This window comes from Dermacentor albipictus, chromosome 9, assembly GCF_038994185.2.
Source record: "Dermacentor albipictus isolate Rhodes 1998 colony chromosome 9, USDA_Dalb.pri_finalv2, whole genome shotgun sequence".
In the NCBI taxonomy this organism is placed as follows: domain Eukaryota; kingdom Metazoa; phylum Arthropoda; class Arachnida; order Ixodida; family Ixodidae; genus Dermacentor; species Dermacentor albipictus.
Window position 1 is genome coordinate 60,737,763 of NC_091829.1, and position 12,984 is coordinate 60,750,746.

At 47.4% G+C, this 12,984-nt stretch overlaps 2 protein-coding genes across 7 annotated transcripts in view; both read right to left on the bottom strand.

The window, feature by feature from the left end:
• The window catches only part of LOC135919771 (uncharacterized), a 111,167-nt gene that overhangs the window by 21,237 nt on the left and 76,946 nt on the right, over positions 1-12,984 (bottom strand). For all 6 annotated transcript variants that reach the window (XM_070526012.1, XM_070526011.1, XM_070526013.1 and 3 more), the window contains 3 exons: positions 11,263-11,336; positions 9,534-9,675; positions 8,321-8,394 (listed from right to left, as the gene is read on the bottom strand). In XM_070526012.1, coding sequence (XP_070382113.1) covers positions 8,321-8,394; positions 9,534-9,675; positions 11,263-11,336 — 290 coding nt within the window. The remainder of the gene's footprint in view (positions 1-8,320; positions 8,395-9,533; positions 9,676-11,262; positions 11,337-12,984) is intronic.
• Positions 610-2,731, bottom strand: LOC135919807 (uncharacterized). Its single transcript, XM_065453748.2, has one exon. The coding sequence runs from the start codon at positions 2,729-2,731 to the stop codon at positions 920-922; it is 1,812 nt and encodes a 603-aa protein (XP_065309820.1). The 3' UTR covers positions 610-919.

Genomic DNA, 12,984 nt, shown 5'->3' on the forward strand with positions numbered 1-12,984 from the left:
TTTATGGACTGCTTGGCTTCTATCAGGTGGGCCAGCCGACTGTCCATCTTGTCTATCCGTTCGTCCGTCTCCAGCTCTCTGGTGGCTCCTTCCGTCGTCTCAACGACGTTGGCCGCCCATTGCTCGATGTCTGTAATGTCCAGTTGCACCGCGGGTAGCGCCTTTCGAAAGGCGTCCCAGTCCGTAATGCGATGCTTCCTTATGCCGCTGTTGCCTTGGCCTTCGAGCGGTACGACGACCTCTACGATGTAGTGATCGCTGCCCAGCTCTTGGCCTGTGTTTCTCCATGTTGCTTCTCTCGATCCTCCGTCAGTTTTGACGAAGGTAAGGTCCGGAGTGGTGTCTCTCGTAACCGATGTGCCGATCCTGGTGGGAAAGGCCGGATCCGTGATTAGGTTCAGTCCCACGTCGGTGGCGTCTTGCATCAGCTCTCTCCCCTTGACCGTCGTTCTGTGGTAGCCCCAGTCTTGGCTCGGAGCGTTAAAGTCTCCGCACATTACGAGCGTATTGCTCCCCGCGACTGAACTCACTTTGTGGAAGAGTGCCTTGAATTTCTGTTGTCCGTGGGACGGATTGCTGTAGACGTTCACCAGGAAAGTGCTCTCCTTCCTCCTCTTTCCCGTGATTACTTCCACCGTGCAGTGTTCGATGGCGCTTCTGCCGATCGTTTCGTGTTCCATGAAGGTGATCCCTTTCCTAACGAAGGTGCAGACCCCTCTGCCCTTGCCCTTGGACGTGTCCCTTTTGCTCGGCGGGCTGTCGTGCGACCGGTAGCCCGGTAGTCTCGGCGTTCCTTCGCTGTGTGTTTCTTGAATCATTATGACGTCTGGTTTCCTCGTTAGTTGCTGCAAGTGTTGCTGCAGCACCGCTCTCTTGCCGGTAAAGCCATTGCAGTTCCAGCGCCAGACCAAGAGGTCTCTCACTGGTGGTGTGGATGCTGCTGTACGTGCGGTCCCGTCCATGATTGCTGCAGTTTGGCGATGATCTGTGCTTCCATACCTTGTATTTGTGTCTGTATCTGCGTCTGCAGCTGTGCTTGCATCTGCGCCATCATGTTCTGGATCGTGCTCTGTATGTTTGTTGTCATCTGCTGAACTGTTTGCGCTAGCCCAGTGAGGCGTTCGTTGGTTACCTTGCTGGTCGCCTCAAGACGGTCGAGTCTGTCGTCCTGTTTTTCGATTCTCTCCATTATCTTTCGTTCCTTGGCGCCCTCTATGGCTCTCCTCTTGGGAGCCGGTCCCACCTCTTTCGTGGCTCTCGGGTCCACCTCGACCTCTGGTTCGTCCTCGGTTATCTCTTCTTGTTTCCTCTCTTGTGCGGGCTTCGGCAGCAGCTGTTGCTGTTGCTGCAACGCAATTAATGTCGTTAGCTTCTCGTTGATTTCCTTGATGGTGGCGTCCTGTTCGGCGATTCTCCGCTTTAGCATCTCGTTCTCGTCTCTCAGGGCTTTTACCATCCCGTTCTCTTCTTGGATCGTCTTCGCGGCGTTTTGCGCTGGTGGTTGTCTCTTCTCTGCCATGTTTGCCTTGACTGCGTCGGCCCAGGCGACTCTCTCCCTCGACTGCGACTGCGACGGTCTGTGGCGGCTGGCGCTCCTGCCTCCGTTGCTGTTGTCCCTCTTGCGGCTGCTGTCGCGCTGCCTCGATTCCCCGCGGAGTCTATCGGCAGACGGCGCTCGCAGCGGCGGAAAGCTTTCCGGATCTGGTTGTTGCTGCATGGCTTCCATCTTGCGTTCCCATTGCCGTTTTTTGACCACGTACGGTATCTTGTACTTGTTTTTGCATTCCCTCTCGCCCGTTGGATGCTGTCCCCCGTAGAGCTTGCACTTGGGCTTGCATTCGCGTTTGTGATCCTCGCTGGGATTCACGATTCCGCAGCCGAAGCACACTCTGGTGTCAGGATTCGGGCATACGTCTCTTCTATGGCCGACCTTGCCGCATTGCCTGCACACGTCAAAGTGCTTGCGGTAAAGCCCGCACCTGACTAATATCGAGCCATACTTGACGTAGTTCGGTACTTTCTGTCCTGCGAAGAGTACTATCACCGTGGTTGTATTGCCGATTCTGTGCGCCTCCACCGCTAGGGGGTTGCACGGGTTCACGATGTTTTCGGCTATCTCCTCCGGGGAGTCGTCTACGGCTATGCCTCGGATGACTCCCTTGACCGTGCCGTCCGGCGCCGTTCGGTAGGCGCTGACTTCGAATGTCCTGCCTCCTATGTTAAGGGCTTTGACCTTAGAGTATAGCGTGGCACGCCTCTCGTCCGGGCTGCTGACCACGATGATGTTTTGCTGCGCGTTCGTGCAGATGGTGTCTGCTTTGGCTTCTTCCTTCGTTACTCGAGCCGCCGTCATGACGGCCGACATAATTATTGAAACCTCAGTTCTCGCTACATTGAGACCTCCACGTGGTCTCATGACTATCTTGGTGTCTTCTTTCGGCATGTCTGTCGGCATCCTCGCCGCTTTCGTTACCGAGGCTGCAACTCTCTTTGCAAAGGTGGCCCTAGTCTTGAGTCTAGACTGGCGAGTAATGGCGGCGGACTCACCGTTTTCCTTGCCGGCCATAATCTGCTTGACGCGCTTGCCGGAGGTCGACCAGCCTTCGGCTTCTTCTGGTGTAATGCCCTCTCCGCGAACTTCAATGCAAGTGCGCCCTCCGAGACTGCCGATGCTCGGTGCTGACGCCATGTTGTCTCCCATTGACGTGGCCACTTCCATTTCGGACGCCATCTTGGTTGCACTTGTCGCCGGGCAAGGCCTTGCGGCCGGGCCCGTCGCCACCGGTGGCCGTACTCGTGGGAGGCCTACGTTAGGCTTAGCGAAAAGTCCGCACCGCAACAGAAAAAGTCCTCGTAAATCGAGAGAATCACGTACCGCTTGGTCAAAACTGGTACTGGTCGATGTCCCGCACCTTCGCGCACACTTCGGTACCAATTATATCGCGGTAACTGTAAATTAACACTGCGTTAATTGGCATAATAGCAGGAGCCGACGAGAAGCCCGGCTCTTTCGCAGTCGTCTTCTTCTTCCTCCAAAAATTAAGTTGAGTTACAGGGTACGAACAAGGCGCAATTGCAGACATAAGCCTCAGAAAGAAAACGTGAATAAAGGTACGTGCATGTAGAGTTGCAAACCACAAATCATTCTAACATGCGACTTCTTTACCGTGGCAGAAAAAAAAGTTGTCGAAGGTTTACTCTTTAAAACATGCTTTAGAACTTAAATATACTTATAACTTTTGCTTCAGCTAACGAAGCAAGACATCACCAAGGTGACAGCCGCACGATCATGAGCGGCACGTGTGAACGGTTCGGGAGTCTTTTTAGGTTAGGTGTTAGACCAACTCTCGTATAGCGGGCGCATCGGTCGGCCGTGACAGTCACGCATCATGAGATGGCAATTCAGGAATCGCCCGACGTTTATGCGCAAGCGCGAGCAAAAGCGGATGCGAGAGGGAAGATATGGGGGCTTTCTGACTTTGCCAAGGTAGTGCGAAGGAGTAATTTCTTCGCTCGTGTTGGTATGCGTTTGTCCCGGTAGTGCCGGCATTGTGGAATGAGGTCGCGGGATGGACCTGCCCACGCACTAGCTTGTTTATGCTCCGACTCTAGCTGCCGGCGTGGTAAATCAGGTGAAGCAGTGGGCACAGACGGGCTATGTGGTGATCGCTGTTTCTAAAGGTACATCGGACGTACGCGAATCCCAGAATCTCAAGATACGTCAGACACGCCTGGTTTGCTTCGGGTTCGCTGGCTCCGTGGCTCCCGCCTATCGATATGTTGCACATATTTTTCTTAAGGACGTTTATTTAGTTTAAAGAGGACCATTAGAAAAATATGCTCTTGCAAGGTCGCGGCGAGCAGCATTCGAAAAGCTTACACGAACGAAATGGTGCTTCACTGCCTGGGTTTCTATAACAGGCACGTAGACCGGCGAGTGTTTTTGCGTTTCTCCATCAGCGATGATAGGCCGTTGTTCCAGGAACATCATGTGTAACCTCGAACTCGGCAGGCCAATGCCGTATCCACTGTGCCACCGGAACAGCTGTGTGACGCGGTGACCAAACACGAGCGACGAACATGTTCTTCCATAGAAGCATTTGCTTCCCGCAGTGACATAACGTTGGACCTTAACGATAAACAGCCGCAGCTATGCTTCCCGTGAAGATATTTGGCATCACCCGTGCATCAACGCGCTAAAAAAGCTACGAATGTCGCCAATGTACGCAGGCTGAAGTTGTCTGTCAAAAGCCCGCTTTGAAGTAAGAACAAATCTATAGCTATCAATGCCTGCGTTCTGGGAAACACTCACGGGAACAATATTCATCGAGAATTTTTACAAGCGGCAAGACTCACGTAGTGCTACAGTCGGGAGTGCCCGAAGCGCCATCGAAGAATTCCTGGATTGTGTTCGGAGTTACTTCTTCGCGGAAGATAAGCGCAGGAGGCGTGTTTCCACTGTTACTTTCTTCAGCCATCGCTGCTTCGGCGGCTATGGAGCGTTAGCGTCTGTTTAGTGAAAGAAGCAGGCGGAATCATAGTGCATGCGCAGTCAGTGCCGATGAGTAAAGGGAACAAACGAAACGATAGGTGTTTTGGGAACCAGAAGGCAGCCATAGAGCTCAAGCAAAGAAAAAAAAGAAAGACGATAGAGTGGCGCCACTATCTCAACGCTAACATGCTAATCTTTTAACGGTAAAAGAGGCGTTCTAATAACTCGCGCTGTCTTGCCACCAAATGATCAAAACCGTGTAGCCCCCACTCCCAGTTAAAAAGTTTTGAAATGTTTTTTAAGGGGAAAGCGCTTCATGGGTCGTGGGTCGAAAATTTGACCGTCTGGCGTTATGGCATTAAAATTCAAGTGCATGCGCCAGTATTTCTTTACCAATAAAAAGGAAAAGAGTTCGATCACCTATGTTCGCGTTGAACGGACGCCCTTCTAAATAAGCAGTGTGGCCACAAAAGTGTGTGCGTGTGGTTTCCCCGGTTTTGTTCATGCCTGGCGAGCAGTCTACACGTACGTGTCATATGACGTTTTTAGGAGTATCAGTACGTCTTCGTGAACTGAAAATGCATCTGGTGTTGAAAGTTGGCGCTGTCTGTTTGCCTAATTTGCATTTCCGTGTCCCTCTCATTCTGTGCTAGAGAATATATAAAAACCCATGCAGCTACGTTCGTCGAATTAAGGGCTAAAAATCATTCAGGGAGCCAGCGTGTGCCTCCCAATGGTCTTCATAGACTTGCCACGGCCGTTCTAGCGGGCCTTTAACTGCGCAGAAACAGTGGCGATGCATAGGCGACCGAACAAGAGCAAGGGAGAAAAACGAGTTAAGCGAAAGCAAGTAATAATAGAAAGTGACAACACATTATAATGACAATGTCAAAGTAATTTAAGGAATTTCTTGCGAGCGCGCAGACTATCGCCTTCATCCTCTTTAACGTAGGCTAAAGGGACTCTAATCTTTTACTTTTACTTCTCTAAGTGAAGTGCTACGGCTTCCAGGGGAAAATTGGTCCATTTTACCCAATTCTCAAATAAATAAATGTATATATATATATATATATATATATATATATATATATATATATATATATATATATATATATATATATATATATATATATATTGGAAACAGTTTCATTTCCAGAACTCTATCTAGTAAAGCGGACGCAGTTTGTCACTGGTCTATGAAGGGCCGCTTCTGCGGTCGAGGTTAGAGAGGTCATGCTTTCTCGGTGTTGGTATTGACGAGCTCTTCTTCCACCCTTCTTGCGTGGGCAGCGGGCGTGTTTTTTTTTGTCTCTTGATTCTGTGAACACGTGGCGACCATCGACAGCTTGAGTGCATTTTTTTTGTCTGTGTGTGGAAATATTCGAATATGCTTCGCGCTCGACTAAAGCCGTGAAGCCTACGTGGCTTTCCTTGGTGTTCTATCGCTTCTGCTGGCTGCCTCACACGGGGATGCACCCATTCTTTGTTCAGGCATGTCATAAAATGCGAATGGAGAACAGATGCCAGGTCGGGGACCCTGCAGCCCATTTGGACTTTGGTCCCGCTTTGCCTTATTTCCAGCAGAACTTGTTGCCGGGGGAGTTGGTTGAGATCTAACGAATACATTGCTGCGCCAAAAGGAACATAAAAACTTTGGAGGGAGAGAAAGAACTACTCTCGACCGCTATCACAACTCAGCGCTCAACCTGTCGCTTCTTACTCTCCCTCCTAAGTCTTTATTTTCCTTTCGGCACCGTTATATATTTGTTAGATCTTATTTCGAGCGTAGGTTTCGTGCAGTACGTCGACACGCTGAGAACGGATATAGACGCACCAAGTCAATTTTATACCTGAGGGAGGCCAGGCGGAAGCAGAAGAAAATACATTGCCACATGGACTAAACATACAACGAACAATGAAACTAATTCTGTAACTAGTTGGACCCCCACAAAGCACTGTCTCGCGTAAGGCTTAATCTCCAGAGCGTACGCGTTTCTGCTCGGCAACGCAACCACTTTAACGCACAGGCTCTCCTCTGAGGCTGTCGAGAAGTCAATGTTGGAGAAGAACTTTGTGAGAGAATTGCAGGTGACAGATTGTTACGAAAGGATCTTAAATTGCACGAAGTTCCCTTCACGCAAGCTTCGGCAACGGACGAACCTTTCTACATGGAAGAATAGGAGGGTGCTCTAGCCATTTGCAGGCATTCCTTTTCGTCCCTGACTAGATATTATAGCGCACGCTGCTGTACGCCTTCTTGAACATGAAGAGCGAGAGGTCCTGCTGTGTCATCCCAACGTTTCTTGGAGTGACGGAAAGAGTCCCCTTGAACTCAACTCATATCTGCCTCTTGCTCTCGCCAGGTTTGTTGGCAAGGTAATTGAGAGGATGATCCCCACGTGCCTCGAGTTGTTTTTTGAGCATTGCAATATCCATGCAGACGCGATGACCGGCTTTTCACGTGGCCTTTCGTCGGTCGACAACGTCATTGCTTTTGCGTATTCAACAACAGCATACACCTAAACGCCTCTCCTTAGCGCTATCGTACGACGTGACTGGTGCTTATGGTATCGTTTCACGTGAAGCCATCGTTGACGCGCTCGTGTCCGTTCAAATCGGAGGTCACGCTATTTGCTGAATTGGGAGCAACCTGACCCGAATGAGCTTTTTTTTGTATTCCCTGAGGATGGTGAAATTACCGGCCACTACACGTATTGTTCAACATAGCTCTGATTTGGCTAGCGGAATCCCTGCCATACTTGGTCAGACTATCAATTTAAGCAGATGACATTTGCATCTGGGCTTCAGGAGTAGCTGCTCCGCAGGTTCACGCAAGATTACAAAAGGCTGCAACGCTGACGTATGCTTATGTTAAGAGATAGCTCCTCGGCATCTTAACAGCAAAATGCGCATTAGTCACCCTAATGCGAAAATGAATGGCCGGATACCCGGTGGCTACTAATGGCCAGCCTATCATGCACAAGAGAACCCATCATTGTTTTGAAATCATCGCTGACCGCGACCTGTTGTGGTCACCACCACGAAACCTAAGTCACCGTTTAAAAGCAATGGATGGAAAGCATGGAGACCGTCGATGTGTTCCATGCTTCAACTGCACAAAGCGCTCTTCGTGGATTTATAGCGTTGCAGCACTCAGCTGTTGTTAAGGACCCGGAAGACAAATTTCAGCGTGCTTAAGAGCATGCAAGTTCGTTCATTCAATCATTTGTTCGAATAAAGTAACGAAGCATATAAAGGAACATAGAACGAAGAGGAAAGAAGATTGCCTCCGTGTCCACTTTCGCGTCCACTTTCGGTAATATTTGAGACTATATTGTAGCACTGCTGGCAAGTACTATGTAAAGAAAAGAAGCGCCACATGCAGTTAAGCACTTCAATCAACAATAAGCAGCCCCTAAAAAAAACGTTTCTTCTAATGGCAAAGCTGAAGGAACCTTGCTGCTGTTTTTTAGCGACGTCGACACGATAGCAAACTGGGAATACCTGCTTACTGTCTTAATTACTGGCTTACTAGTGCTGTCCTCAGCAGGAGTACAGTACCGTACAGACACGAGTAGCGCTATCGCCGCATCAATTCACCCATCAGATCACCTCAACCGTGAGCCTAAGTTCACGAGGCAACAGTTACATTTCTTGTATTAGAAACTATGCAGAATGTAGAGCATAGATTGACAAGTGCAGAACCGCGCACTCGTGAACCAGTGGCGATGCTCTAGAAATGTGTCGTATACGACTGCAGACAGATTGCTGAGTCAAGTGCAAGGTGAGGCGTTGTATACCAGTGGCTGAAAGTCTTGCCACACTCACCGGAGACTGTAGTTGTGCCACGAGCTGCGTAGTACGGCGTACTCCATGGCTCAGCGCCGGTGGCGTCAGGAACTCTAAAATGCAAGAAAGGTATGCACATGAACAGTGCGGCCTGCGATGGTAAACAAAGGTAGCTGAAGATTTTAGCGGACGCCAATGTTTCGACAAGGGGGCGGAACTCGTGAGGATCAGTACCCTTTCAAGGGGAGACGTTTGCTTGGAGAATCCTTAAGGCGCACAGGCGTGTTGCTCGGGGGCAGATTCAAGTGCGCCCTGTGCATGTATGCTTTACGGTGTCTTGTTCTTTTGAAATATCGGCGCTAAGCTTTAGGTGGACATTGTTTGCTATTTTGTGCGTAATGGGCTATTTCTATACCTATATTTATTGCTATTGTTGTTCACATGGCTAATAGAATTTTATGGCGCTGCTCAACTCTTCTGGTTTACATTGTAAATCATGTCAGCTTTGCCGGCCTCTAGACAGGCTTATGTCCTGATTAGGTTAGAACTTCATGGGCAAATGAATAATGAAAACCCGTTAAACAAAGGAACAATGTTCTTTATTATCTTCCGTGTGAATTCCGTTGAAATATATTGCATTTGATTGACGCAGTTAAATTCCAAGAATTGCCTGAATCAAAATTTAGTTTTGGTTTCCAACTTGAAAAATAATGAAATCACCAATCCTAAAATAGACGCGTAAAATAGTTGGCATTTGTGCGAGCACATCCAAAGTGTCTACTCAAAAAATAGTTTATTTTTGAGTGCTGTGTAATACGTCAATTTCGGGCACTTTAGATGTGATATTAGGGCAGTTTAAATCATCATTGCGTTTTTAAAGCCTAATTAAGTTCTAATTTTCATACTTGCGTTTCAATTTTCTTAACACACCGAAAATGAAATTCCTTTAACTTCAATTTTACGATATTTTTAATACGACACAAGGTTTACCAATGTTGTTGCGGTGGTTGCGGAGCAAGACGATTCATTCTCGCGCATTTACGCCCTGGGTAGCAGATCCCCAGATAAAGCTTCCTGTTAAAGCCAGCACCATATTGTGAAAAGAACAGCTGATACTTGGAGCTTCAGGCACCAGAACTTCAATCCATCACACAAGTTCGTCAATTCAAGCATAATTGTGCCATATACGGCGTTCCATGACGTCTAAATTAGTTGCTCTATCGAAAGGAACTCCTACAGAAGTTTGGCTCACCTAGCATCATTTCCCGGAATGCCCGATGCTTCCTTCGTGCCCGCGTTGCTTGTACTGGCCACTGCGTATTTGCCACCACCACTGCTGCTGTAGAATGGAAGTGTGAAACTGGTGCTTCTGGTGTCTCTGTTGTGTGCATACCCTGAAATGAGAGATGTTGGATCCACACTGTGTCACATCCCTGCTAGGAACGCGAGGGGACCAAAAAGTTTTCGTAGGAGTCTTGATGCTAATCAAGACTAACAGCAGTGCTTCCGCCTGGAATGCTTCGCTGAATGCAAGCAAAAAAAGCTGGAAGGCCCAACGTGGCACTACGAAAAAGCCAAGTATGCGCATTGGGAGTTATTGTTTTTTTCCTTGGCCTTTGATACCTAGACTAGAGCATGGTTGATCTTACAAAGCCTGATTTTGGTTTGCTAGCTTCTGGTGTTTGGATAATGCATTATCTCCGCGATAGGCTACTAGGCGTTAACCATCGCTTTGACTTATCACACAATGAAATTGAACGTGTATGTATAGACCAATGGCTACATACTAGTGTTCTGCGGTTATTGAAAATTTTAACCACAAGAAAACCGCATGGCTCTATCGTAATTTATTGCACTCCTATTGGCTGCTTATCTTTAGTTTATATCACTAAATGGGAAAGCTTTTTGTCAGATCAACGGCTTTAGCTTAGGTGAAGCCGAACATAAGCTCTCCATTTTTTGCCTATGTGTTTTTCTCGAAATACAAGGAAAGGTTCATGAGAGAGAAAATTGTCATCTGCCAGGCCAAGAAAGATTTGTCCTCATCCGACATGCTGTTAAAAAAACAAATGTCTTTTGTAAACTGCAAAGCTTTCATTCTCAGAAATCCGCATAGTTTTCCCGTACATCTATGGTGTACGCATGTGCACAACAATTCATTCCTTCACGAAATTGCGCTTAGATTCGGACACGTGGTCATGTCGAGGACGGATCCAGCATAGCCTCAGGTTTCTAAAGCCTGTTTTACCTGTATAAGAAATTGTCGAAATTGTTATAGAATAATGCACAGTTGTCTTCGTCTGCGTCTGGCGTTTCTACATTCCATCCAATTATTACTACTATTTAGTAGGATTTTTTTTCATCAAGTCTAAGGTAATAACTAGATGTGCAGCCCAGCTGAACTCATCATGCGATTATGTACTTTAATAAAGAGCTCCGAAAACAAGCAGTGCTACTAATGCAAGGCTTGAGGAGCGTTACCACTGATTTCATTCCTCGCGACGTGAACATGATATGTTTAACAGCAAACCGAGACAACCTGGCTCGTAGTTGCGAGAAAACTATCTTGTATGGCCAGGTAGCGACTTATAGCGCATATTGCATTCCGCCTCTTTAATTGCGACCGCTAAACATCATAAATGCACATATAGCTACCATAAGTCTGGTAAATGGGCATCAGGAATCGCTCAAGTATAATCTATGAACTATCCTAGCGATTACAACAGAATCGCACACGTGCGTGCATCTTGATCAACGTAGCGAATAGTCTGTTCGATCTTGTCACCAGGGGAGCCTAATTTCATGGAACGACAGTTCAATTTAGGATATTGTGCTCAGATTTACATGCGTAGAACTGTGCACCTGAGAGCAAGTGGGAATGCTGTTTAAATGTATCGTGTGCGATACCAGACATCAGCTTCCTCAATCGCCAGCAAGACGAGGCGTGGTAGACCAACGTCTAAAAACCTTCCCACACGTACCCTGGATGGTGGATGTGCCTGCAGTCGTGTAGTACTGCGCGTTGCTTTGGTGAACCCGCGTGGTCTGAGGATTTCTAGAACAGAAGACAAATGAACAGTAAGGCCTGAGGTGATTAACAGTGGAGTAACAAAGGTTGTTTCCGAGGCCAACATTTCGGCAAGTTGATGCAACTCATGAGCACAAGTGCCCTCCTTGAAACGTTTGCGCCCTGTGACCATAAGCTACACACATACATTGATGTGATACAATATACTGCCAGCTACGAGATCGATTTGAGCAAAAAAGTTATTTGGCAAGATAAAGGGCCAAGCTATTACATTTATACCAAGGTATAAGATCAATAAGCAAAGTCAGTATCATGGTATTACAGACATTGTATAATTGAATAACCACTTGCTTATTAATGGAACACTTAATGTTACATTTGTGCGAAAACACGCCTAATACCTTAGATAACGACCACAAATACCGGCGATCACAGTGATGCCTTTATGAGCAGAACTTGCAAAGAAGGCTACAGGTGCTTGTCCCAAAGCGAACGTTCCTTGACGCCACTCCCTATTACAAGTGATTTCTGAAGCACTGATCAGGCCACCTACAACAATGCATGAGCGGGAAGCCAGTGTGTAACAAGGATTTCTCTGTTCGCCGCCTCTTGGTCACCCTCCTACTTGCAGATGTTCACGGGACTTCCAGAAGTCTGCCTGGGCTACACATGTGTCGCCATACTTAGGACATAAGGGTCCTGGCGATGATTACGAGTAGGCCTCGATAGTCCCTTTCATAAATGTTCACGCGATATTACCTAGAAGGACATCTGGCGACACCGGGTATGCGAGTTTTCTGTCGGACATCGTGATGCCTATGGAATGTCGGGATATTATAGAGGTCCACGGCGTTATCTAGAACGTTGCATAACCTGAAAGATGTTTATGGCTGCCTTGATATAGATTCCTTCAAATGAAACATTCGTAAAATGTTTTGATTCACCGGCAGTATATCTTTCGATAAGATTTTCTCACCTACAGTACATAGCATACGCTGACAAACTGTTGCAATGCTTACGGAAATCTGTTCTCGAACGTGAGCGACCTGCTGACAATCTGTGGTTTCACATATTTGGACATAAAAGCACATGCCCTCCTGATTGAGCAATATTTTTGCATATGTAGCAATAAAGAAAAAGCAGCTTATAACGTACTGATTTAGGAAAAGATTTTAACCGTCATTTTGCTTCGCTTGCCAGGCGCGCATTGAAACTGTACTGGCTCTGCGAGAACGATGCCCAAAGTGACCACATCGCGCATTACAATGCATGCAACAAAACAGTGCAGGGCCAACGTATCTTCTAGGCAATATAGTCGGAACCTGCATAGCTTCTGTTTGGCAAGATCGCGCTCTTAAGCGCATACTGCGATTTGTCTTCGGGTAAAGAGGTCAATATAACGAACTTATGGGTGTGCCAACAGTCGCCTAAGTAGGCGCTCTTATGAATACATGGAATACACTTGGATGCGGGCCCGAAGGTATAGACTGAGTTATGTATATCCGAGAGTCGTCTTGATTCAGGTGCCTTTTTTGAGAGTTCGCAACAACACACTTTGTATAGGGCAAGAGAACTGACGCAATGTGCACACAATGACGTTAAAAAAGGGGAAGCCAGGTAATACTCCACGCAAGCAGCAAGTAGCCCAGAACCTACCATAAACCATTGATTGTTG